Here is a 26,891-nt window from a genome sequence, read left to right as displayed (position 1 = left end):
CAAGGCAAAGATGTCTAAGAAAGGAAGACGACTAACAAGATCTTTTATTCATCTATCCTCAGGGTCAGTTTAGAGGTAGATTTATCAGACCTATGTATGCTATGTATGCCCGTATGCCCTCTATCTTAAGAGCTTCCTCTCATAGACAGAAAACATGAGAGGCAAAAAGAAAAAAAGATGGTAAATAAATACTTTGTCAGATTTCCAAGAAAGAATTTGAATAGAAATGTACTGGAAGTTAAATGATTCCTGAAGGATAATGATTGAATTTAAATTAATCTCAGCTAGGGAGTTCAAGGAAAAGGAATGGGAACTCAGACTTAATCTTGGAGACTCTGTGGCCATGACAGCTGAGGACTTCTAATTAGGGAATCCAGGGGTGTTGGGATGTATGCTGTTAATGATATGGGATCCTGGGCCAAAATGGATGAAGGGATTTTGGCTAGATATCACTGGACCTCCCAGTCTGTTGAAGCTCCCCATAAAACCACCAGGAAAAACTTTTGTGATTGAAAATAAAAAACCTTACAAGCTGGGTTTATTAGGAACTTGTCAAGCAAAAGTTCCACTGACCAAATGAATTCATCAAATTATCTCCTCAATAATTTGAGCACTTGGGTTTTATAAGGGTCTTTTTTGTTTTGTTTCTTTATTTTTGGTAAGGAATTAGTCACAGGGGAGTTTTAAGGCAGGAGTTACTAAGACTGAGATCTGGGCAGAGACTTATAAGCATTTATAAGTTAGATTAATTGGTGAAATAATCTGTGTTTAAACAGTTTACTGTTTACAATCTTGTCTTTCTGGAATACAAAACCAAGCAAGCTATTGCTGAGCCCAGTGGGAAAGAACTTGGGGCTCTGTGGACAGAACTCAAACAGAAGCCAGAGATATTCTGGCTTTTTTCAGAATTTCCAGAACAAGTTGCAGAACAATTTTGTAAATTTCTTTTGTCATATCACCATATTATATGCATGGCTCTTCCATCAACTTCTACTCTGAATTATGATACTCAATCTGCAGAGCACAAAACCTCTCTTGTTCTCATCACTTCTTTCTTCCTGATCTCTTCCCAGCTGATGGACACTTGTTTAGTTCCTGCATTTAGAAAACTTCACTGGTCACTGATGGGCAAAAATCACTTGACCTCCCTGCAGTTGCTTCAAAGTCACCTGCTCCTGGACCGGGGGCCCATGTGGTAACCTCTCCTTTCTTGACCTGCCTGAAGGGCCAGCAGTGTCCTATACTACTGGATAGCATGTTTTATATGTAGGGAGATGTAATAACCCTCCAACAGAGATCAAGAGCACTCGCAGAAGAAGAGACATAATTGCTGGTTGTGTGTGTGTTCTTTTGCTAAAGGAAAGGAACTTTCTGAACCCTTTGTTCTTCAATAACAGTACTTTGGCACAACCCATAATCCTAAGGAGAACTGCCAAAAAAAAAAAATGCAAGAGGTTTTTACTTGAGGGCTCTTTAGGGTAATCTGCCAAAACTTACATAGAGTCACAAATGTGGCCAAATTGCAAAATAAACAAAGAACATAGGTATCTTTTCTAGAAACTGGAGAGCGCACAGCACTGGAAGCACCTTGATTTCAGACCTGTGGCCTCCAGGACTTCAAGAGAATAGATGGCTATTGTTTTAACCTACCCAGTTTATAACCATTTGTCATGGAAAGTGCAGAAAAGAAAAACCTTTCCTTGCTTCTTCCACCTTCTGGTGGCTGCAGGTGTTTCTTTGCTTGTGGCTACATCAGCCTAATAACTTCTTCCATGGTCACATGCCTCCGCTTCTTCCTCAAAATTTCTTTGACCTCTGTCTATAAGAGTATATGTGACGACATTTAGGGCCCAGCAAGAAAATCTAGGATAAGCTCCTTTGCTCAAAATCCTAACTTAACACATCTCTTGCAATATAGAGTGATATTTATTCTTTTCCCATAAGTATTAAGCTATTAGTTCAGAATCTTGAGAGACAAATGAACTGATAGGGTGTGTGCATGTGTGTGTGCATATACACATACATAGAAGAAGAGAGGGAAAGAGTGAGTGAGATTTATTTTAAGGAATTTTAAGGAGTGACTTACAGTTATAGAGTCTGGCAAGTCCAAAATCAGCAGGGTAGGCCAGCAGGCTGGAGACCCAGGGAAGAGTTGATGTTGCAGCTTTAGGCCAAAAACAATCTGAAGAGTAACATCAGCAAGATGAAAGAGTAGGAAGCCCCAGCCCTGATTTTCTCATAGAAACACCAATTTCACTGAGGTCCAGAATCCAATTAATAAGTCTCGTTTCTCCAGATGAGCACAAAACTGAGAGAAGCTACCGTAAATGAACAAATGGAGAAATGAGTGTTCTCTGGAAATACTGGTTATAGATGGGGTTGGAAGGGCTTGAAGTAGGAAAGGAGGACATCAGGTGCAAGGGGAGATGCAGGAAGATAAACACATGTGCCTAGAAATCCTGGAATATTCTGGGTAGGTGACAGATTTTAGGGACACTTTATGGATTGTAGGTAGTGAAAATTCCACTAGCCTGACTATAACTCTCAGAAAGAGAGAGGGGAAGGTGACATCTGTGCTGTTGACTAGCATGTCCAGGTTCCCATGGAAATCAAGCAGGAAATCAAGCAGGGAACAGATGCTCTGTAGATCGTTAATGTACAGCAGGCAGAAGCATGGTTGTGAGTACCATGCCTCCAGAGAACTGCTAGCACAAGATGCATGTGATGGTGAAGGAGTGCTTGTTGGGCCCAGTCACCAGTGCCACATGGATGCAGGGCCACTAGGCTGAGTGAGGCAATAGGCGTGGAGAGCAGATCTGGTGGGCTATTGAGGGTGTGCTATCAGGGGCTGGCCAAAGTCAAAGATGCCAGTAGAACTGTGTTCTAGTATTCAGTGCTGTGACTCTAAGAGCCCAAGGCCCCACCTCTGTCCCCTTTCATAGTAGGGCCCAAATGTTCCAGAAGGGGTCCTAATGACCCTATAACAGATCTATCTTTAATGGGGATGTACCCTTACCCCAAACAGTGCTCTGTCACCCTAGGATCTCACCTCTGAGATAAGGAATGGTTCAGTTTGGACTTATTTGCTCCGCAAAACAGAGGTAGTTGGTCATGATTAATAGGGGGCTAGAGAATCATGGTAGTTAAACTAAAATTATTTTGGGAAAATCTGAACAGAACAAAAGGAGTATAGCGATTGCCTTAGGAATGTGTCCTTCCTCTGCAGAATGGAAGTGGTTGCTTCCTTCCCAGATGCAGTGAAATTACTGGCATGGGGGAAGTTCTTTGAGGACACATATCCCCAGGCTTTATTAGAAGAAACTCAAGAGGGAGAAATAGAAAATTCAGTTCTAAACTGAGTTTGGCTATGGGCAAGGCTCTCAATCTCTGTGATTCCAGGGGGCATGAGTTAGAGGGGATGTTTATGAAACTCACTGTGGGCTAAGGTATTGATTGGATGCTTGATTTAATGGTAACATAATGCCCGGTTTGCCTGAAGTGCCTACATTTCGGTTTGTTTAACGTAACAGTAAGTGTTATATATAATTAGGTGTTATTTTTAAAATAATGATGGGGGATCCCTAGGTGGTTCAGCGGTTTAGCGCCTGCCTTTGGCCCAGGGCGCGATCCTGGAGTCCCGGGATCGAGTACCGCGTCAGGCTCCCGTCATGGAGCCTGCTTCTCCCTCCTCCTGTGTCTCTGCCTCTCTCTCTCTCTATGTCTATCATAAATAAATAAATAAATAAATAAATAAATAAATAAATAAATAAATAAATCTTAAAAAAAATGCTTATGAAAATCTTTGTGACACCAGGATACATTTCCAAACTAGCAGTAGAAATACTATTGTCTTGACTTAGACATTGAGATTCCTCATGGGATTGTTTAGAATTACAAGCAAATGGATGAAATTAATAGCCCTGTTAAATGGCAAAACTTGCAAAGGAAACCTCACTTTTAAATAAAGATCCTATTCTTATGTCAGGGGCAAATAGTTTTCATTTCTGTCAGCTGAAGACCTCTGGTGAAAAGTGAAATATAATCATGAGAGGAGAGGAGTCTGTACAACCTTGATGCTTCTGTGACAGGGCGAGGTGGTGGGCATTTAAGGAACCCATGGGGAGCCAGGCTTGGGGCAGGGTAGGAGGAAGCTTCCTCTCAGGGCTGTGGATGTGTCAGGCCCCACTATAGGGATTCATGGCAGATAACACTTTGCACCATCACTGTTTTCAGCCTGTCTCCCTGCATGAGTTCACTTCCTTTTCACAGGAATCCTATGACGTTTCTCCCATTGGACACTTGAGGAGACTGACATACAGCAACATGTAGGATTTTGTGCAAGGTCACCCAGTAAGGTGGCAGAGCCTGGATCTTTTTGATTTCCAGATGTTCGTGTTGAGAGCTTTCAAAGAGGAAAGAAGAAAGAATAGTATTGTGGTCCATCACGTATTCACCAAAGTAGGCTCCACAATGATGACTATTTTATTATTGGTATGTGTTTACCTTCTGTTGATATTTTGCTGAACCATGTTCATGTTACCAACTCGGTGACCCTTTATCCCTATGTGGGTAAGACATTCACCTTGAGAAGATTTAACAATAATTCTTACATACCCATTGATACCAGTCCACATTCACTTTCCCCCTTGTCTCAGATAGTCTTATAGATGTGTCTAGAGTGCTCAATCCCATTTCCTATCTCACAATTGTTTTTTTACCCAGTAAGTTTGAAATATGAAGATACAGCAGATATCTCTCCTTCATGGGGTTGCCCATGTCATAGGAGAGGCTGCTAAAGTATACTGGCAAGGGAAATCCAGCTCCATTCATGTGCTTATACATCACCTGTGGTGAGGTTCAGCTACAACAGCAGATTCGAGTAGGTCCAACAGAGACCATTGGCCTGTAAAGGCAAAAAGTACTTATCACCTGTCTCTTTCACTGATGTTTACCAAGCCTTGAGTTTAACTGTCCCTTCTCTTGACCTAGCTCCGAGTTAGAGTTTGGGGATGTTTGGCATAGAGCAATCTGCACATGGACATTGACTTAGAATTTTAAAAAAATTTTTATTTATTTATACATGAGAGATGCAGAGAGAGAGGCAGAGACATAGGCAGAGGGAGAGGCAGTTTCCAGGCAGGGAGCCTGATGCGGGACTCTATCCTGGGGCTCTGGGATCATGCCCTGAGCCAAAGGCAGATGCTTAACCACTAAGCCACCCAGGTGTCCCCTAGAATTTTTATTGATATTATTGATATGTAATGTTCACTTATTATTGTCATCAATTCCACTTTTTCTTCTACATTACAGAAGAAATTAAAGAAAACTGCACAGAATTAGTACCAATACAATGTGAATACTCAATAGAGTTAGTAATTCCTTTTTTTTTTTTTGATAAGGATATTGTTGATAGCATAAGAGTTATTTTGGTCAAATCATGGCAGATATCAAATTACGATCCATGGAGGAAACTGAAAGGAGAGTCCCCATTGTTCAACTTTCTTTTCCATAACAAACTCGCCATGAGGCCCCTCAGCATCTGAGGGCAAAAGGGCTAAGTAGACAGGGGTCTCTGCTCCTTCTTCTGGGCTTTTGATGCCTTTTGGTCCACCCATGTCTGTTCTCAGCCACCCAGGGCAGCAGGCATTCAGGAAGATCTTGTCACCTCTTCTCTGCTCACTCAGTTTCCTGGCATGGATTCTGGACAGAATGGTGATACCCATCTTTGATATTCCATAGGTGACTAGTTTCATATCAGGCCAGCCCTCCTTCTTGTGCACTCCATTCTTTACGTCTTCCACAAACTTGTCCATGAGAATCCCCAGCTCCTCCTCTGTGATGGTCTCACTTGTAAACTTCTGTTGCAGTTCTGGGCTGCACTGTTTAAGGGTTACGAAGCCCATTACGCTAGACACATTCACCACTCTGCCTAAAATACAACACAAAGAGTCACAAAGAATGGCATGCGTGAGAATGATGAATACCAATATTGCTAGTATTTTGTCCATTTGGGAGACAATTTCTAGTTTGCTATGAGGGTTAATGAAGACTGCCTCTGTGACTCAAAGACATGCTGCAGTCTTGAACCTTGTTTTACCCATAATGTCTCTGATGATGTGACAGAAATGATCTAAAGGGACTGAGTAGTGCCCAGATGTTCCAAAAAGAAGAGAGAGTGCCTTATACAGGAACATGGTAAGTACAGTGTAAGAAGGCACTCCCTGCCATCATGGGTAGAGAGCCAGTTTTCCTCATGGTCCCCTCTGGGACTGCCTGGAGACCTTATAGTCACTTGCGCAATGCTCTATGAACAAGTGTTTAGTAGCTCACAATCAGCTTCTGAGTTTAAAGATGGCCTTTTGAAGGTGAACAGACTACATTGGGGTAAGTCGATTTTTACTGTGCTGTGGCCAGCTAAAAGCAAATCACCTCAGTGGGCTGAGTTGCATGATGTTTTCTCTAGGTTTGGGATATCATTCTCTCAGGAGCAGTGACAAAATGCCTGGCCATATGGTCATGGAAAGGGGCAGTGGAAAAGTGACGTGTTGTAAAGAGATGCTTAAAAAGAAATGAGGTCCATGCTATACCATGGATGAACCTTGATAACATCATTGAAATAAAGAAGCCAGTCACAGGAGACCACTCATTATATGGTTCTCCATATATGGGATGTCCAGGGGAAAAAAAAAAGTAGGGACAGAAAGTAGATTGGTGGTTGCTTGGGACAGGGGGGCATGGGGAACAGAGGGCTCATAGATAAGGGTACAGGAACTGTTGGGGTGATGACAATGTGCTAATCTTGACTCAGTGATGGTTCCACAACACTGCCCAATTGCTAAAATCTACGGAGTTGGATTCCTGAAATGGGTGAAGTGTACGATAGGTGAATTGTATCTCAATAAAGCTGTTAGAAGTGTAAAGCACTGACACTTTTCTCACTAACTCTTTTTTGAAAGTATAGTTAGTATTTATAAGAATGAACTTACATTGACATGTATAAGTCATTAATCTCATATTTTTACATTTATTTATTTAAAATTTTATTTATTTTAGGAAGAGTGAGGGTGCATGAGCTGGCGTTAGCAAGTGAGAGATGGGCAGAGGGAGAGGAATAGAGAGAATCCTAAGTAGACTCCCCACAGCATGCAGAGCCTGACTCAGGGCTCCATCACATAATCCTGAGATCGTGACCTGAGTCAGTTGATACCAAGGGTCAGTAGCTTAACGGACTGAGCCACCCAGGCACCCCTATTTTGATATTTAATTGAGTCTTTTCAGCATTATAGAAAGGTCATGAGATCATACCTACAGTCGGAGATCAAGAAAATTAGGAAACTTTCCTTTTTTTAATGTAAATAAAATATCCAGGAATGAAAGTCATTGCCACTTAAATCTGAGTTTCCTCCCACTAAGGAATGGCTGTGCCAAAAAAGTTCAGTGGAAGAGATGATGCATGGATGGTACTCTGACTCTTATAAAGTGGTGTTGAGAGAAAATTAAAACAAATTGTAGAAACTATGTTCTTAATGTATCCGTTTTCTAAGAGGAACACCTTTAAGAAAGGGGTCTTTTACTCCAGTACTTTATTTCATCAATAACATGTTAAGTGTAACGTTAGTGGAACCTATTTGTCAAATGTTTTAGTGAGTACCACTGAAAACTAGACAATACTTACGGAAGAAATTAAAGAAGACAGAAAGAAATGGAAAAACTTTCATGCTCAGGTTTGGAAGAACATATATTGTTAAAATGTCTGCACTACCCAAGCAATCTACATATTCAATGATTTACCTATCAAAATAATACCAGGTTTTTCATAGAGCTAGAAGAAACAATTCTAATATTTGCATAGAACCAGAGAAGAGAATGGTCTGGTTTCATTCTTCTGCATGTGGCTGTCCAAATTTCCCAGCACCATTTATTGAAGAGACTGTCCTGTTCCCAGTGGATAGTCTTTCCTGCTTTGTCCAATATTAGTTGACCATAGAGTTGAGGGCCCACTTCTGGGTTCTCTATTCTGTTCCATTGATCTATGTGTCTGTTTTTGTGCTAGTACCACAGTGTCTTGATGATCACAGCTTTGTAATACAGCTTGAAATCCGGCATTGTGATGCCCCTGCCTCTGGTTTTCTTTTTCAATATTCCCCTGGCTATTCGGGGTCATTTCTGATTTCACACAAATCTTAAGATGATTTGTTCCAACTCTCTGAAGAAAGTCGATGGTATTTTGATAGGGATTGCATTGTATGTGTAAATTGCCTTGGGTAACATAGACATTTTCACAATATTAATTCTTCCAATCCATGAGGATGGAATATTTTTCCATCTCTATGTATCTTCCTCAATTTCCTTCAAGGGTGTTCTGTAGTTTTTAGGGTATAGATCCTTTACCTCTTTGGTTAGGTTTATTCATAGGTATCTTATGCTTTTGGGTGCAATTGTAAATGGGATTGATTCCTTAATTTCTCTTTCTTCAGTCTCATTGTTAGTGTATAGAAATGCCACTGATTTCTGGGCATTGATTTTGTATCCTGCCACATTGCTGTATTGCTGTATGAGTTCCAGAGATCTTGGGGTGGAGTCTTTTGGGTTTTCTATGTACAATATCATGTTGTCTGAGAAGAGGGAGAGTTTGACTTCTTCTTTGCCAATTTGAATGCCTTTTATTTCTTTTTGTTGCCTGATTGCTGAGGCTAGGACTTCTAGTACTATGTTGAATAGCAGTGGTGAGAGTGGACATCCTTGTCTTGTTCCTGATCTTAGGGGAAAGGCTCCCAGTGTTTCCCCATTGAGAATGATATTTGCTGTGGGCTTTTCATAGATAGCTTTTAAGATGCTGAGGAATGTTCCCTCTATCCCTACACTTGGAAGAGTTTTGATCAGGAATGGATGCTGTATTTTGTCAAATGCTTTCTCTGCATCTATGGAGAGGGGCATATGGTTCTTGCTTTTTCTCTTGTTGATATGATCTATCATGTTGATTGTTTTACAAGTGTTGAACCAGCCTTGCATCCTGGGGATAAGTCTCACTTGGTCATGGTGAATAATCTTCTTAATGTATTGTTGGATCCTATTGGCTAGTGTCTTGTTGAGAATTTTTGCATCTGTGCTCATCAGGGATATTGGTCTATAATTGGTGAATTATAGAAACCAGATCTTTGGAATTAAGGTGATGCTGGCCTCATAAAACGAGTTTGGAAGTATTCTGTCCCTTTCTATCTTTTGGAACAGCTTTAGTAGAATAGGTAGTGTTTCTTCTTTAAACATTTGATAGAATTCCCCTGGGAAGTCACCTGGCCCTGGACTTTTGTGCTTGGGAGGTTTTTGATGACTGCTGCAATTTCCTCCCTGGGTATTGGCCTGTTCATAGATATTTTTGTCGTCAAGTGCATTCATAGCTTTCAAGGGTCATTTTAGGGACTCTAAACTGGAATACACATGGCAGGCATATGGGCTAGGAAGTGTATGGGCCATCCCAAAGTCCTTGTGCTAAGGGTGTATGAGTGCATTTGAATGTGTGAGATGTGGGTGAGTGTGTGAGACAGAGACTGTATGTGAATGTGAGTGTGACTGCATGAGTGTGTGACACTGTGACGTAGTGTATAAAACGGTTGCCCTATTTCTTCCTATTCCAGTTTTAGTAGTTTGTGGTTTTCCAGAAGTGCGTCCATTTTTCCTAGATTGCCTAATTTATTGGCATATAGCTGCTCATAATATGGTTTTTTTAAAAAATATTTTATTTATTTATTTATTCATGAGAGCACACACACACACATACACAGAGAGAGAGAGAAAAAAGAGAGAGAAAGAGAGAGGCAGAGACACAGGCAGAGGGAGACACAGGCTCCAGGCAGGAAGCCAGATGCAGGACTCAATCCTGGGTCTCCAGGATCATGCCCTGAGCCGAAAGGGCCACCGGGGCTGCCCTCATAATAAATTTTTAAAAATCGTTTGTTATTTCCTTGGTATTGGTTATAATCTCTCCTTTTTCATTTGTGATTTTATTAATTTGAGTCTTTTTTCATTTTAATAAGGCTGGGTAATGGTTTATCTATCTTATTAATTCTTTCAAAGAACCAACATGCAGAAGAATGAAACTAGACCATTGTCTTACACCATACACAAAGATAAACTCAAAATGGATGAAAGATCTAAATGTGAGACAAGAATCCATCAAAATCAGAGGAGAACCCAGGGAACACCCTTTTTGAACTTGACCACAGCAACTTCTTGCAAGATACATCTATGAAGGCAAGGGAAACAAAAGCAAAGATGAACTATTGGGACTTAATCAAGATAAAAAGCTTCTGCACAGCAAAAGAAAGAGTCAGCAAAACTAAAAGACAACCTACAGAATGGGAGAAGATATTTGCAAATGACTTATCAGATAAAGGGCTAGTATCCAAGATCTATAAAGAACTTATTAAACTCAACAGCAAAGGAACAAACAGTCCAATCATGAAATGGGCAAAAGACATGAACAGAAATTTCACCAAAGAAGACATAGTCCGAGCAATTGCACTACTGGGGATTTACCCCAAAGATACAGATGCAGTGAAATGGCAGGGCACCTGCACTCCAATGTTCATAGCAGCAATGTCCACAATAGCAAAACTGTGGAAGGATCCTTGGTGTCCATTGAAAGATGAATGGATAAAGATGTGGAAAATATATATAATGGAATATTAGCCAATAGAATGGCAAATACCCACCATTGCTTCAATGTGGATAGAACTGGAGGGTATTATGCTGAGTCAAGTAAGTCAATTGGAGAAGGACAATCATTATATGGTTTCACTCATACGGGGAATATAAAAAATAGTGAAAAGGATTATAGTAGAAAGGAGAGAAAATGAGTGGGAAAAATTAGAGAGGGTGACAAACCATGAGAGACTCCTAACTCTGGGAAATAACTTAGGGGAAGGGCAGGTGGGTGAAGGGATGGGGTAACTAGGTGATGGGTACTGAAGGGGGCATTTGGAGGGATGAGCACTGGTTGTTATGCTGTATGTTGGCAAACTGAACTCCAATAAAAAAATACATACATAGACACACAAAAGAACCAGAAAAGACACGAATGGCCAAAGTGATGCTGAAAAAGAAAATCAGAGCAGGAGACATCACCATTCTGGACTTCAAGCTATATTGTAAAGCTGTAGTCGTCAAGCAGTATGGCACTGGCACAAAACCAGACATAGATCAATGGAATAGAATACAGAACCCAGAAATGGACCCACAAGTGTATCTTGTGGACCCACAACTAATCTTCAACAAAGCAGGAAAGAATATCCAAATGGAAATAAGGGAGTTTTTTCAACAAATGGTGTTGGAAATCTGGACAGCCACATGCAGAAGAATGAAACTGGACCACTTTCCTACACCATACACAAAAATAAAGTAAAAAGGATGAAAGACCTAAATTTGAGATAGGAAATACTCCCAATCCTAGAGAAGAAAGTTGGCAGCAACCTTTTTAGCTTGAGCCATAGCAACTTCTTACTAGATATATCTCCTGAGGCAGGGGAAACAAAAGCAAACATGAACTATTAGGACTTCATTAAGATAAAAAGCTTCTGCACATCAAAGGAAGTAATCAAAAAACTAAAAGGCAATGATGGAGCAGGGAAAGATATTTGCAAATGACATATCTGATAAAGGGTTAGTATCTAAAATCTAGAGAGACCTTATTAAACTCCACACCCAAAAAATACATATGTTCATACAAATGGGCAGAGATGTGAAAAGATGATTTTCCAGAGAAGATATCCAAATGGCTAATAGATACACGAAAAGATGCTCAACATCACTCATCATCAGTGAAATATAAATCAAAACCACAATGAGATACCACCTCATATCTGTATGAAATTCTAAAATTAACCACTCATGAGACCACAGATGTTATCATTGATGGGGGGCGGAGGGCGAACTCTTTGGCACTGCTGCTGGGAATGCAAACTGGTGGATACTCTAGGAAACAGTATGGAGGTTCATTAAAATGTTAACAGTAGAGCTACCTTATGACCCAGCAATTGCACTAATGGTATTTATCCAAAGGATATAAGCATAGTGATTCAAAGGGGTACATGTATCCCAATGCTTAGAGTAGCACTATTAACAATAGCAAAATTATTGCTAAACAGCCCAAGTGTCAATCAATTGATGAATGGATAAAGAGAATGTGATATATATATATACATATATAATGGAATATTACTCAGTTATCAAAAGGAATGGAAACCTGCCATTTGCAACAACATGGATGGAGCTAGCAAATAATAAATAAATACATAAATAAATAAATAATAGCATGTATTATGCTAAGCAAAATGAGTCAGCCAGAGAAATGCAAATATCATATGATTTCACTTATGTGGAATTTAAGACACATATGAACATAGGGGAAGGAAAGGAAAAATAAATTAAGATGAAAAGAGAGAGGGAGGCAAAGCATAAGAGACAATTTTAGAAACAAACTGAGGGTTGCTGGAGGGCAGGACGGTGGAAGGTGGGCTCAATGAGGGATGGGCATTAAGGAGGGCCACTGTTGGGATGAGCACTGAGTGTTATATGTAACTGATGAAACACTGAATCCTATTCCTGAAACCAATTCTACACTAACGTGAAATAAATTTTTAAAAAGTTTAGTGAGTACTTCTCAAATATATATTACTTACAACTAGTTGAATTTCCTTCAAGGGGCGTCTGGGTGGCTCAGTAAGTGTAGCTTCTGCCTTCAGCTCAGGTCATGATCCTGGGCTCCTGGGCTCAAGCCCTGCATGGGGCTCACTGTTTAGCAGGGAGTCTACTCCTCTCTCTCTATGCCCTTCCCCCTGCTCTTGCTCCTGTTCTCACTAATTCTTTCTTTCTTTCTTTCTTTCTTTCTTTCTTTCTTTCTTTCTTTCTTTCTTTCTTTCTTTCTTTCTTTCTTTCTTTCTCTTTAACTCTCACATAGATAAAAGCCTCAAAAAATTTATTTAAAAAAATATTACCTGCCTTTTCCACAATAGAAATAATACATATTAGTGATTCAAAACTGCAAAACACAGAAGTGTGTGAAATAAAGGGCAGGACAAAGGGAAGACAAGGCCCAAGGAAGCCACATGGGGTAACTGGTATACCAAAAAGGCAGCCGTCTTTACTCACAGGGGCTCAGGACCATTTTCTTACATACCTGTAGCATTGACAGCAGAAGGAGAAACTCTACTAAATTTCCGTAGGCTGTTTGTAATGAAGTGATGACATCTTTTCTATTCTGTGTTGTCTGTCTCAGGGGGTCTAGGATTAGCTATGAAAATACTGATCTATGTAATGAAGGAGGTCTGACGGGCAGTAGAATGTTTTTGAAGGTAAATTGCTAGATGTGGGTGCCTCTGCTAGTCCTTGTTCCCCAGGCCTGTCCACTCACTGACCACATCCCCAAGGTGCAGGGTGGCCACTTGGGGGCTCCTCGTAGGAATGAGTGAGACTGTAGATCCTTGTGGTCTGACAGCTCAGGACAGGAAACACAGGTGCAGGAACTTGTGGAGCTTCCATAGCAAAGACTCTGATGTACACATTTTTGTCGTCAAGTGCATTCATAGCTTTCAAGGGTCATTTTAGGGACTCTAAACTGGAATACACATGGCAGGCATATGGGCTAGGAAGTGTATGGGCCATCCCAAAGTCCTTGTGCTAAGGGTGTATGAGTGCATTTGAATGTGTGAGATGTGGGTGAGTGTGTGAGATAGAGACTGTATGTGAATGTGAGTGTGACTGCATGAGTGTGTGACACTGTGATGTAGTGTGTAAAACGGTTGCCCTTTCATAGTCACTGTGAAAAGCAGTCCCTCAAGTAAGAAAGGACTCTTGCACTGGTGGGGCTGCGGCGTGTGTCAGGCTTCCAGTTCATCCAGACCATTACTCTGCAAGTGGCAAGGGATGTATTTTTAGGAAATCTCTGTCTCCAAATCTCAGTGTTCTTAAGCAGAGCCACAGTGAGCTGGATATTTTAGACATCCTCTCCTCTGAGGTCATAACTTCAAGTGCATTCCTTGATTGTCAAGCCTATTCAAGGGGTGCTAAGTCCACAGCCATTTCTCATGACTTTTTATGATTCAACATTCATCACTTTCTCTCGAAGATTCATCTTTTCTCATATCGAGGTTAATAGTGTTAAGCATCTGGAATGATAAGGGATTTTCACAGAGCACTTCAAGGTTTTAAATGTGCCTCCAGTTGTTTTCCCTGAGGTGCCTGAGGCCCTGCAGTGAGGAAGACATCGGTCCTAATCAGCAGAGTCCTTTGATTTTTCTGTTTATCTTGCTATTTATTGGGTAAGAAGAACAGAAAATTCATGTGAAGATGGGGCTCCAGTGGAAAATACTTGAGGTCCTGGAGTAGTGGGAAGGACCATTATTAGTTAGGATGCCACATGACCTCAGTCTGCAACCAGCTGTGCTTGTGACCTTGAGATCTATTAGTTTTCCATGTTCTGAATGCGGATAATATCTAAAATGCCTCGCATATCACATCTAGCCACCTATCCATTCTAGAACCACAAGATGTCAATATGTGTTTGTGAGCAACCTTTTCTACTGTACCTTCTCAAATGAAGATTGAGAACATTTTCTTTAAGGTCCTTGGTTAAGTGTAGCCGTACAAGTCTATATTTCCTCCTAGTACTTTAGCTAATATCTGATGAAATTTTCAGATCTGAGTTTTCAGATTTCAAATGTTTGCTTAATTTCTTACCCATGAGTATACTTTAATATCTTTTAAAAATAAGTGCATAAATAATTTAAAAGAAAAAAAACAGCAGTTTATCATTTTATGGAGAGTATCCTTCAAATAAGGGAATATGAATTTGGAGGAATGAGAGGGAAAAGCCATGGAATGTGGGAAGGGATGTTCATGGCCTTGATACAGATTGCCTAGTTAGGGTTGGTGGTGGTTGGGTAGATACTTATCTTTCTGTGGCTAAATTATTTTAGTAGAGCTCTTTGAAGAAAAGATTAAAAAATATGAAGAATCAACATTAACTATTTCTCAATGTTCTTCAGGTCACAATTCTCTTTTGTTTTGCCCTTCCATGCCTAAAAAACAGAGCCAATAGAGCAGACAAAGGCCTTTGGAATGTGTTCTGGACCCTCAGAGATCTCGTGATGTCATTCAAGACTTTTCTTTGTATCCTGGTTTCTGAAGTATGGGAGAGGAGGGACAGTATTGCTTTTGGTTATCCTAGCTAGGATTTCTCCCAAACAGTATCCCCAAAGAAAGTCATGTCCTGGTCACAGGAAATACTGTGGCTGCCATCCCTCCAACTAAGAAAAGAACCCTCCTCTTGCAAAAGACAAGAAAACCCTCTTTCACAAGGAGAATATAGCTTGCATGTCCATGTCCATGCAGTCCAATTTCCCTGAGGCAAGATCAGTAGTTTGATTAGAACCTGCCTTAGCAAATCCAGGAGAGCACTCACTCCTCATTCTGGTCCAAGGCCAACAGGCAGCAAAAACCAACACTGTTGAGGTAAGTGAGATCCAAACTCAGCCAGAAGACATTTTATCTTCTAAGGGGAAAAACTTTAAGATGTATGGGGGTGGCACAAGGAACTCCATCCCACCCTCAAGTGTTGTGGTGAGTAAAGGAGTCAGTGACATCTGAGAGCTGCCCTGTGACATGCCAGTGAAGCCGGTGTTGGGAGGAGTAGGAGAACTTTCCAGGACAGAAGAGGAATTGGGGGGCAGAATGGGGAGTCAAATGTACCTGCATGTAGTCTTTTTGAGGGAGACATAATCTTTCTAAAGTATCAGCTTATCTTAATTAGTGTAGTACATGGGTGGTGGTTCCCCCTTCAAGTTCACATGGGGTAAGGATTACAGTAGTTTACAACTAAGGAATGATGGCAGTCTGTTTTGTGCAGAGCATTGCAGAAGTTAAAGGGTAGTCCATGAGCCCAGACTTTGGCAGGTGTTGACAAAGATCCCTACAAGTTATGCTCAGAACCTAGGCTTTCTTTGCTCCTGAAGGACTTTTTGGAGTAAGTGAGCACTAAGAGAGTACCAAGAATGCCCAGAGAGGAAAAGATTGAGAACCATGGTCTCTTAGGATTGTTGCTGTGATCCAGAAATGGAAGCTGAGTGTCTGTTGTAGAGCTGTCATGGAGGAGAGGCCTGCAGACAAAATCCATAGGACAAGATTCATAGGATCACTCTTAGGACCTGATTCCTGATAATCAGGAGCTGGGCATGGTGACCTCATTAAGCATGGTGGGGTTTTTGAAAATGGTAAGTGTTGTGGAAATGTAGTTGTTTTAGATTAGGGTGTCGTTGAGTGCTGGAGGGGTATGATTTGCACATGGTGAGGAACAAGCAGGAAGGAACTATGTGTGTGTGGAGCTCTAGGAATGTTCTAGGTAGTTAACAGATTTTAGAGAGGGGACCTGAGAAGTTTGGGTAGTGAAGAGTCTACTGGTCTGAATAAAATCACTCAGAGAGGAGAGGGTTAAAAAGGGTCCAGGAAGGAATCCCAGGGCACTCCATCTGTGAGTGGTATGTCAGAGTAAAGGGCCTCACTAAGGAAAATTTTGAAGGAAGACTTAAAAGCTAAGACAGAGCCTCAGATGAAAGCAGGACACAAGGCACTGCTGACTCCCAGACAATTGTGTAAGAGTCGTGAGGCAGAGCAACACAGACCCGGGGGAGGCACAGCAAGGACACCAGTGTGGCTGAGCAGGGAAAGGGGCCAGGGCACATAGATGAGACTAGAAAGGCAGGGGCCAGATCCTGCTAGAAACCCCACAGCTTGGGTTCCTCATCAGGCTCACCTTGGGGTTTCATTAGAGGCAGCAGTTCTCTGCACACATTTCGGGTGCCAAAGAAGTTTGTTTTCAGTGTCACTTCTGCTTGAATAGGTAGGGGTGTTGGATCACCAGCTGTTAGGAGAGAAGGAAAATAGATTAATAAATAGTAGCATCTGAAAAGATTCCCATACACTTGAGTAACTTTTTTTTTTTTTGCATGTTTATTCTGTTAAAATCTCAGCAGTGTCTGGGTTAGTGAGCTGTATGGTCTCAAGGTGATTTATCGGTTGTGTTGATGCTGTGTAGCTGTGTAAGTTGGCATTATTTGGGGAGGCTAAGGGAAATGTGCACAATGGGATTTCTGTTTATCTCTGTTTGGAATTTGTTGTTTCTTACAAAATAGGTTAAATATTCACTAAATGGCTCAGATCCAAACTGAGAGAAAAACAAAAAACTAGGTCAGGTCCCAGGCACTGTGGCTGGAAAGATTTACCCTCCCAGAGGCTTCTGTCTCTCTGTGCCTCCAGTCTGACCTCCCCCAGGGAAGCCCTTCTAGGCCAAATAGTAGTGGTTCAGGCATCAACCCCAACCCACTCTGGGTGGTCCCCTAATGGAGGTCTCCTGCCCTAAGTGTTCCCATTTCTTACTATCAAAGTTGATGCCTGCGTTGTTGACCAGCACGTCCAGGCCCCTGTACTCCTTGCACAGGAAGTCACGCAGGGTGCAGATGCTCTGTAGGTCATCAATGTCCAGCAGGTGGAAGCGTGGGCTCAGGCCCTCGGACTGGAGCTGCTGCACAGCTGCCCGGCCCCGTGCTTCATCCCTGGCAGTGAGCACCACATCCCCAGAGAAATTCCGGCACAGGTCCCTCATGATGGCGAAGCCAAGGCCCTTGTTAGCTCCGGTCACTACTGCCACACGGGGGGCTGATGACATGGTTGTGTGGAGTGCAAGCACCAGCCTGTGTGGTGAATGGTTGATGCTGTGGACGACAGAGAGGGCTGGTGTTCCAGAGCCCTGGCCACAGTCAGAGATGCCAGTAGGACTGTGTTGTATGATCCAGCAGTGTGGCTCCTAGAGCCCAAGGCTCCGCCTCAGTTCCTCCAGTGGAGGAGGGACCAAATGTTCTAGAAGATTTCTTAAGGACATTATAACAGGTCTTTCTCTCCAGTAGCTGTACCCTGAGCCATACTGGGACTAGGCTCCCTTAGGGTCCCTCCTCTCAGACAAACAATGGTTCTCGTTGGACTGAAATGCTATCTAAAGAATGTTGGTTGATGATGGGCTATAGGGCTAGGGATTTTTGGTAGTTGAACCAAAATAATTTTGGGAAAACCTCAACAGAAAGAAAGGAGTACAGATATTGTCTTGGGAATGTGTGCTTCCTCTGGAGAATGGGAATGATTGCTTCCTTTCAAGATGCAGTGAAATTTCTGGCACAGAGGAAGTGCTTCTGAGGACACAGATCACCTTACTTTCTTAGGAGACTCTCAAGAGGGAAATATAGAGAATTTGGTCCTGTGCTGAGACTTGACTGTGGGCAGAGCTCTCCCTCTGTGTGATTCCAGAGGGCTCCTAGAGGGACAGGATGTTTATGAAGCTAACTAGGGGCCAAGTTATTATTGGATGTTTGATTTAGTGGTTAATAATTCCGTTTGCCTAAAAGGGCCTACGTTTTAGTTCTGTTTAAAGTCACAGTTAGTAAGTGTTCTATATAATTAGGTTTTGTTTTAAAATATCAAGGAAAAAAGGATCTTTGTGACAGCAAGGTATTTTTGCGAATTTTCAGTAGAGATCTATTGTGTTGTCCCAGACATTGTTATTACTCCAGTGTCAGTTTAGAAACGCAATAAATAAATAAATAAATAAATAAATAAATAAAGGTATGAAATCATTAGTCTTTTTGAAGTTAATGACTTTTAAAGTGAGAACCCTAGAAGAAGAACCACTTTCAGGATTGGAGTGGGACTGGAACCAGCAAGTGGATATCCTGGTGTGCTTGTATGACATGGCCCTACTGTCCCTGAGGTGAGTGGAAATGGGGCCATGGCAGCAATGCAGAGCTGGGGTTATTGTCGACTTAGACTCTTGCACCCTGTGAGTCAAACACATGTGAAGGACTCTTGTACTTCTCAGCAAAAGAGACAAAGACTGGAGGCGGTTATGGGAGTGATTTCCCAAAGGGGCGGCCAAGCACATGGCTGTCAAGTTGCATGGAAGGTAGTAGCCCTGGAGGTTCCAAATGGGTCCAGACAAGTAAAGACCCTATTTCTGGACCAAACTTTGAGTAAACCTAGAGGAAGATGCCAATGTTCAAGCAGTATAGGAGGATGAGAACAGAAGATAGTGCGACAATTTAGCCTAACGAGTTACATTTCTGCAGGCCAAGCAACACATTTTCCTCTGCATGGAGTGGTTCCACAGAGAACTGGAATAGGCATCTCAATCCTTGCTTGTCTCAAACACCAGATGAAAAGTATGTAGGGCTTACACACATTCATGAGTATGTATTCACACTCAACATGGGCGGGGGGCAAGGGACTTTCCCCACTGGGCAGATTCTTTTGCTTCACTGGGGAATGTGGGGAAGAGGGGGTTTGGGAGGATGCTGCCTTGACCTTACAATTCTTCCCCACACCATCTCAACTTCCTTTGCTTCCTGCTCACACCATGGTCCTGGGACCAGGGCTGCAACGGTGGAAATAAGAAGCAAGGATAATGTCTAAGCAAGAAACTGTGTAGCTATAGCTTTAAATCTTGATGTCAGAATTCCTAAGGACATAATGGAGTGGACGGTGCCTTCCCCTGTGTGGCAAAACAGGACTGACAGTCAACATAGCCGTCAGTGCCAGCCCACTCGTCTAGACCTATGCAGCCCTGACCTATAGGAATGGGAGTGGGCAGGAGGGAAGGCACTAGATTGAGTAGTATCATTGCAGGTCATCGGGACCAGCACAGATGTTGACCTTTATGTCTCCTTCAAGGTGAATGGGGATAACAAGGAGGAGGAGGAATGAGGGTAAAGGCACGAATAATGGGTCTTGCAATAAGAGGCATCCAACAATACACAGGTGCCTCGAGAAACTCACTGCTCTGAGGAGAGGATAACATCTCTTAGCTCAATTCTACCAGATGCCCCAAAGGGTGAAGCCTACATGTTGCCAAGCCCACTTGTGTTTTTGGGAGCTGACTAGGCTGAACATAAGCCTGAGCAATTGAGTGGCACCACTATGGGAGATATGGCCATGTGATATGGTGACGAACAGAACATACTGTTAGTCACTGAGTGGGACTCTAGATATGTGCCAGCATCTCTTGATTCTTGTTTTCAGGTTAGGTGTGCCACGGTAGTGTGATGAGGTGTCACACCAGGCTAATGAGCCCTACTCAACCAGCATTTATCCATGAATCTCATGTTGATAGTGATATTGATGGAAGACTGAGTCAAGCCTCCTCAGGATGTAGTCCTGATGGAAAATGACTAGCCTGATGAAGAAGTGGATTTAGCTGGCCCTCAGTGTATTTCTATAGTGTTAAATGAATGAAACAAGGAGGCCATCTGACTGACGTGGCTCTAATAACAAGGTGGGCTGTGTAGCAAACCAAAATCTAAGCTTGTAAATGATCACAGTTACAAAACTGAAGCTACAGGACCACTGATCCCAAACAGGCAAGCAGGCTTGGTGTTATAGCCAATCAATAATTTTGTTACTTTAATTCTGTTTTTGCTCTCTAATAGCCTTTTCCTGAGCACATGCCCTTGGAGCACTCCTCACTACCACTGTATTCCTGCTTCCTGATCCAAAAGCAGGTGAACCTTGAATAACACGGGGGTTAGGAGCACTGACCCAAGCAGTAGAAAATCCACATGTATCTTTTGATTCCCCCAACACTTTACCAATAGCTTGATTTTTACCAGAAGGCTTAAATGCTGACAGAAAGAGTTGATGAACTCATATGTTGTCTATGTACTACTGTATGCTGTATTCTTAGAAAAAGGAAGCTAGAGAAAAGAAAATGTCACTAAGAAAATCACAAGGTAGAGAAAATATATGTACAGTTGTCCATATGGTCATGGAAAAGAATCCAAACATAGGCAGGAAGGCTGGACAGGGGTACCTGGGGTGGAATTGGCGAGCTCCAGGATGGCACGTCTCACATCCTGGTGGCCTTGGCTTTACCATGGCAGCTCCCAGGCTGGCCTGCAGAGGGTGGCAACAGCCTGGCGGGGCAGTACACCTGCCCCATCTGCTGGAGACACACCACCGGCCATCAGCAGCTATGGCCACATGTGAGTGTGCAGGTCTCCTGGAGGCCATGGGGAGGGGTCTGTACCCAGCCGGACAGGCCATGGGAGGGCATGGTGAGGAGGAGAGACAGGAAGAGAACGATGTGTGTCTGGAGCTCTGGAAATGTTCGAGGCAGGTGATATATTTTCGAGGGGCCAGAAAAGTTTGTGTAGTGGAGTCCACTGGTCTGAATAAACTCATTCAGAGGAGAGGGAAAAGAAAGGGTCCAGGGCGGAATCCCAGGGAAGTACATTGTGAGGGGCATGGAGGGAGCAAAGGGCTCTCTGGGGAGAGTTTTGAATGAAGACTTGAAGGATAAGACAGTGCCTCTGGTGAAAGAGCAGAGGGATAGAGGACATTGCTGACTGCAGGACAAGTGTGTCAGAGCCCTGAGGCAGAGGGACACTTCTTCTGGGGGAGGCACAGCAAGGAGGCCAGTGTGGCTGAGCAGGGTCAGGGGCCAGCGGTCTACAGATGAGAACAGAGAGTCAGGGACCAGATCATGCCAGACACACCACAGCTTAGCCCCCTCATCAGGCTCACCTTGGGCTTTCACTAGAGGCAGCAGCTCTGTGCCCACATCTTGGGTGCCAAAGAAGTTTGTTTTCATGGTCACTTCTGCCTGAATATAGAAAAGTTGGATCATCAGCCATTAAGGGTGGAGGAGAATAGATTAGTAAGGAGTAGTCATTTGAGAAAGTCCATGAAGGGATAGTAACTTTTTTTTTTTTTTTTTGCATGTGCAATCTGGTCAATTCTCAGTAATGTCTGGGTTAGTGAACAATATTGTCCCAATTATTTTTCTGGTGAGTTGCAATTGTGTGGCTTTGTAAGTTAGTGTTATTTGGGGGAGGCTTTGAGAAGAGTGCACATGAGATTTTTGTGTGTCTTTGCCATTTTTTTTGTTTATTGCAAAATAAGTTAACATTTACCAAATGGCTCAGATCCAAACAAGAGAGAAGCAAAAATTTTGGTCAGGTCCCTGAGAGTCTGATCCATGGCGATGCTAAGGCCTTGTGGCTGGAAAGGGTTACCCTCCCAGAGGCTTCTGTCTCTCTGTGCCTCCTGGCTGACCTCCTTCCCCAGGGAAGCCCTTCTAGGCCCCATAGGAGCTGTGGGGCCCACAGTAGTGGTTTAGGCATTTTCCCCAACCCACCCTGGGTGGTCCCTTAAGTGAGGTCTCCGGCCCTTAAGCATTCCTGTGTTCTTACACTTGAAGGCGATGCCTGCGTTGTTGACCAGCACGTCCAGGCCCCCGTACTCCTTGTGCAGGAAGTCATCCAGGGCAGGGATGCTCTGTATTTCGTCGATGTCCAGCAGGTGAAAGCGGGTGCTCAGGCCCTCAGCCTGGAGCTGCTGCACGGCTGCCCGACTCTAAGCCTCATCCCATGCCATGAGCACCACATCTCCAGAGAACTTCCATACAGGTCGGGCTCAAAAGTGAAGCTGAGGCCCTTTTTGGCCCTCAACACCAGAGCCTCTCAGATGGCTGATGACTAGGCTGCATGCATGTCAAGCATGGTCCTCTGTGAGGCCATCTTTGTGGGCCACACTTAGGACTCATGGTATAGAAGACTGGCCACAGTCAGAGATGCCAGTAGAACTGTGTTCTAGGATCCAGCATTATAGATCCTAGAGTTCAAGGCCCTATCACAATCCTTCCATCAAAGGAGAGGCCAAATGTTCCAGAAAGTTCCTTATGGCACTGTACAGATCCATCCTTTCTGGGGCTGTACTCTGAGACCAACTAGTCCTTTTCCCTCTTTGGATCTCGATTCTGAGCCAAGCAATGGTTTGGGGAGTACTAATGTGTTTCCCCCCCAAAAAGGTGGTGGGTGATGGCTTAATAGAGCACTAGAGATTCTTGGGTTCAAGTGAAATATTTTAAGAGAATCTCAGAGGGAGAAAAAGAGAATGCAGTAGTTGTCTTGGGATGTGGCCTTCATCTACAAAATGGGAATGTTTGCTTTCCTCTAAAATACAGTGAAATTGTCTGTACGGAGAAATGGCTTCTGAGGATACAGATCCTCTTGCTTTCTTAAGGGAAAGAAACTTGCAAAAATCTTGGTCAGGTCCCTGAGAATCTGATCCATGGCAATGCCAAAGTGCTGTGGCTGGAAAGACATACCCTCCCAGAGGCTCCTGTTCCCTCTGTGCCTCCAGTCTGACCTCCTTCCCCAGGGAAGCCCTTCTAGGTCCCATAGGAGCTGTGGGCCCCACAGTAGTGGTCAGGCATCATCTCCAATCCACCCTGGGTGATCCCCTAATGGAGGTCTCCGGCCGTAAGTGTTCCCATATTGTTACTCTTGAAGGTGATGCCTGCACTGTTGACCAACACGTTGGGGCTCCAGTACTTTTGCAGGAAGTTGCGTAGGGCAGAGATGTTCTGCACGTCGTTGATCTCCAGCAGGTGGAAGAATGGGCTCAGTCCTGGAGCTGCTGCCTGGCTGCCTGGCCCCACACCTTGTCCTGTGCCATAAGACCATGTCCCCAGAGTACTGCCTGGACAGGTTGTTCTCAAAGGTAAAGCTGAGGTCTTTTCTGGCTCTCGTCACCAGAGCCTCTCAGGTGGCTGATGACAAGGCTGCATGCATGTCAAGTGTGGCCCTGTGTGATGAATAAATCCTTTGTGGGCCACACCTAGGGCTCGTGGTGCAGAGGCCTGGCCACAGCCAGAGATGCCAGTAGAACTGTGTTCTAGGATCCAGCACCAGTGTGGCTCCTGGAGCCCAAGGCCCCGGCTCAGTCCCTTCATCAAGGGAGGGGCCAAATGTTCCAGAAGATTTTCTTTCTTTCTTTTTCTTTTTTTTTTTTTTTTTCAGAAGATTTTCTAATGTCCAGTACAAGGTCTGTCCCTAGTGGGGCTGCACCCTGAGCCCAACCAGGACCCTGCCCTCTTAAGGTCACTCCTCTGTACACAGGGTAGCAAGGTGGGGGCGTCCTTCATTCCCTCTCGGGCAGGCGGAACTGGGGACTGCTCAAGACAGCAAGGTCCTCCTGTGGCTGGCACCCTTCCATTTGTACAGATCATTTCCTCCTAGGATGCCCCCAGGAACATCTAGGCCAGTGTACACTGGGAGACTGTGGTTTGGTACATATGAGGAGCTCTTGGCTCTGGGGCTGGAGATCTGGCCGCTGCCAGTTTTCCCCCTCCTTTCACCTGGGAGAAGTGAGGCCTCCAGGGAACAAAGGCGTCTCAGAGCAAACAGCTTTACATGGATTCTGGCCACTTGGCAAGGGGTGGGGTATCTCCGCTCAGACACAAACACCTGGTTATCAGTGCAGCAGGACCCTCCCCCAGAAGACCAGCTGGAAGAACAGGGGGAGAGCCAGTTTACTGATGGAGCACCACTACTAAGCTCCAGGGCTGGGGGGAAATAGTACATAGAACTTAAGGCTTTTTTTCTTTATGATTGATTTAACTTTCAGGTTAAAAATTGCCAATATTTTTCTCTTTTTCTGCCTTAACTACAATATTTTATCAACTCTTCTTTTTTAAGATTTTTCCTTTATGACTTTCATAGTTTTACAAGTACATGTCTTAGATATATTGTTCATTTTTGGAATCCTTTCCCCATATTCAATTAATTTTTGTAAATGTATAAGTTATGCAGTATTTATTTCTCTTGTTTTGTTTTATAATTGTGCGAGTTAGTATCTTCTAACATATGGACCAAAAAAGACTCTGAACCAAGTGGAGCACTGTGTTGGCCCATTCTGTGAGGTTATGGTCTTTCTCCTTCCCAATCCACCCCCCTCTTGTTTCTGTTTTCGGGGTTGCTATTGTGTCTTTATATAAGTTTTGCTGCTTTATATAAATTTGGAATCAAGAGAATCACCCTTTTGGTCCACTCTGTGAGTCTATATTCTCCAATCACATCCTCCCCACCATTTTTAAATTTTTGCTTTTTAAAAAAATTTGTTTTTCACCGTTATGGTCTTTTTTTTTTCCTTTTTCTTCTCTTTCTTTTACTTTCTCATCCCTGATTTCTTTGGAATTGTCTAGGGTGTATTTTACTTAGGTCATGGTTGATATATTTTTTTTAATTTTTTAATTTATTTATGATAGTCACAGAGAGAGAGAGAGAGAGAGAGAGGCAGAGACACAGGCAGAGGGAGAAGCAGGCTCCATGCACCGGGAGCCCGACGTGGGATTCGATCCCGGGTCTCCAGGATCGTGCCCTGGGCCAAAGGCAGGCGCTAAACCGCTGCGCCACCCAGGGATCCCCATGGTTGATATTTTTGACTCTGCTTGCTCCTTTAGCCCTTCTGCACTGGACAAAATGACTAACAGAAGAATTCACCACAAATGAAAGAACCAGAAGTAATTATCTCTGCCACAGACCTAATGGATATGTATTTATGTACCATGTCAGAGATACAATCCAGGAGTAGGATTATAGAAGTATTGTTGGCTCTTGAAAAAAGCATACTGACCAGATTGGCTTCATGGATATTTACACACCTCCCATCCTAATGCAACAGAATACACATTCTTCTCAAGTGCCCATGGAACTTTCTCCAGAATAGACCACACACTGCGTCACAAATCAGGTCTCAACATATAGCAAAAATTGGAATTATCTCTTGCATATTTTCAGACCACAATACTTTGAAACTAGAGCTCAATAACAGGAAGAAATTCGGAAGGAACTCAGACACTTGTAGTTAAAGAGAATCCTACTAAAAAAAGGAATGAGTCAGTCAGGAAATTAGAGAAGAATTAAAAAGATTCAGGGAAATTAACAAAAATGAAAGCACAGCTGTTCAAAATCTTTGGGATCCAGCAAAGGCCGTCCTAAGAGGGAAATACATTGCAATAAAGGCCTCCCTGAAAAATTGGAAAAATCTGAAATACACAAGCTAACCTTGCAACTAAAGGAACTGGAGATAGAACAGCAAATAAAGCCTATCCAAGCAGAAGAAGAGAGATAATAAAGATTAGAGCAGAACTCAATGAAATAGAGACCATAAGAACTGTAGAACAGATCATCAAAAGCAGGAGCTGGTTCTTCAAGCATTAATAAGTTAGATTAATTCCTAGCCAGACTTATTGAAAGGATAAGAGAAGACTCTAATAAAATCATGATCAAAAGAGGAGAGATCATAACCAATACCAAGGAAATAGAAATTATTTTAAAAAATGTATTACGAGCAAGTCTATGCCAAGAAGTTAGGCAAACTGGGGAAATGGATGCATTCCTGGAAACCTATGCATAACCAAAGCCGAACCAGGAAGAAATAGAAAACCTGAACATGCCAATCACCAGCAAGGAAATTGAATCAGTCATCAAATACCTCCCAAGAAACAAAAGTCCGGGGCCAGATGGCTTCCCAGGGAATTCTACCAAACATTTCAAGAAGAAATAATATCTATTCTACTAAAGCTGTTTTGAAGGATAGAAATGGAGGGAATACTTCCAAAGTCATTCTATGAGGCCAGCATTACCTTGATCCCAAAACCAAAGACCCCACCAAAAAGGAGAATTACAGACTAATATCCCTGATGAACATGGATTCTCACCAAGATACTAGCCAATAGGATCCAACAGTACATTAAGAAGACTATTCACCACGACCAAGTGGGATTTATTTCTAGGATACAAGGGCATTTCAACATTCATAACACAATCAAGGTGATAGACCATGTCAATAAAAGAAAAGCCAAGAACCATAAGATCCTCTAGATGCAGAGAAAGCATTTGAGAAAATAGAGCATCCCTTCCTGATTAAAACTCTTCAAAGAGTAGGGATAGAGGGAGTATTTCTCAATACCATAAAGGCCATGCATGAAAAGCCCCCAGCGAATATCATTGTCAATG

General features: G+C 42.9%; 1 protein-coding gene across 1 annotated transcript; it reads right to left on the bottom strand.

The window, feature by feature from the left end:
- Positions 1-5,330: 5,330 nt before the first annotated feature.
- LOC119867058 (carbonyl reductase [NADPH] 1-like) lies at positions 5,331-17,815 on the bottom strand. The gene is made up of 3 exons (XM_038581444.1): positions 17,428-17,815; positions 16,805-16,912; positions 5,331-5,929 (listed from the first exon to the last, which is right to left on the bottom strand). The coding sequence occupies exons 1-3, from the start codon at positions 17,714-17,716 to the stop codon at positions 5,448-5,450; spliced, it is 879 nt and encodes a 292-aa protein (XP_038437372.1). The 5' UTR covers positions 17,717-17,815; the 3' UTR covers positions 5,331-5,447.
- Positions 17,816-26,891: the final 9,076 nt, after the last annotated feature.

Source organism: Canis lupus, chromosome 31, assembly GCF_011100685.1.
Source record: "Canis lupus familiaris isolate Mischka breed German Shepherd chromosome 31, alternate assembly UU_Cfam_GSD_1.0, whole genome shotgun sequence".
Classification (NCBI taxonomy): Eukaryota; Metazoa; Chordata; class Mammalia; order Carnivora; family Canidae; genus Canis; species Canis lupus.
The sequence above is the reverse complement of the archived record's forward strand: the minus strand, read 5'-3'. Positions and strand labels throughout refer to the sequence as shown.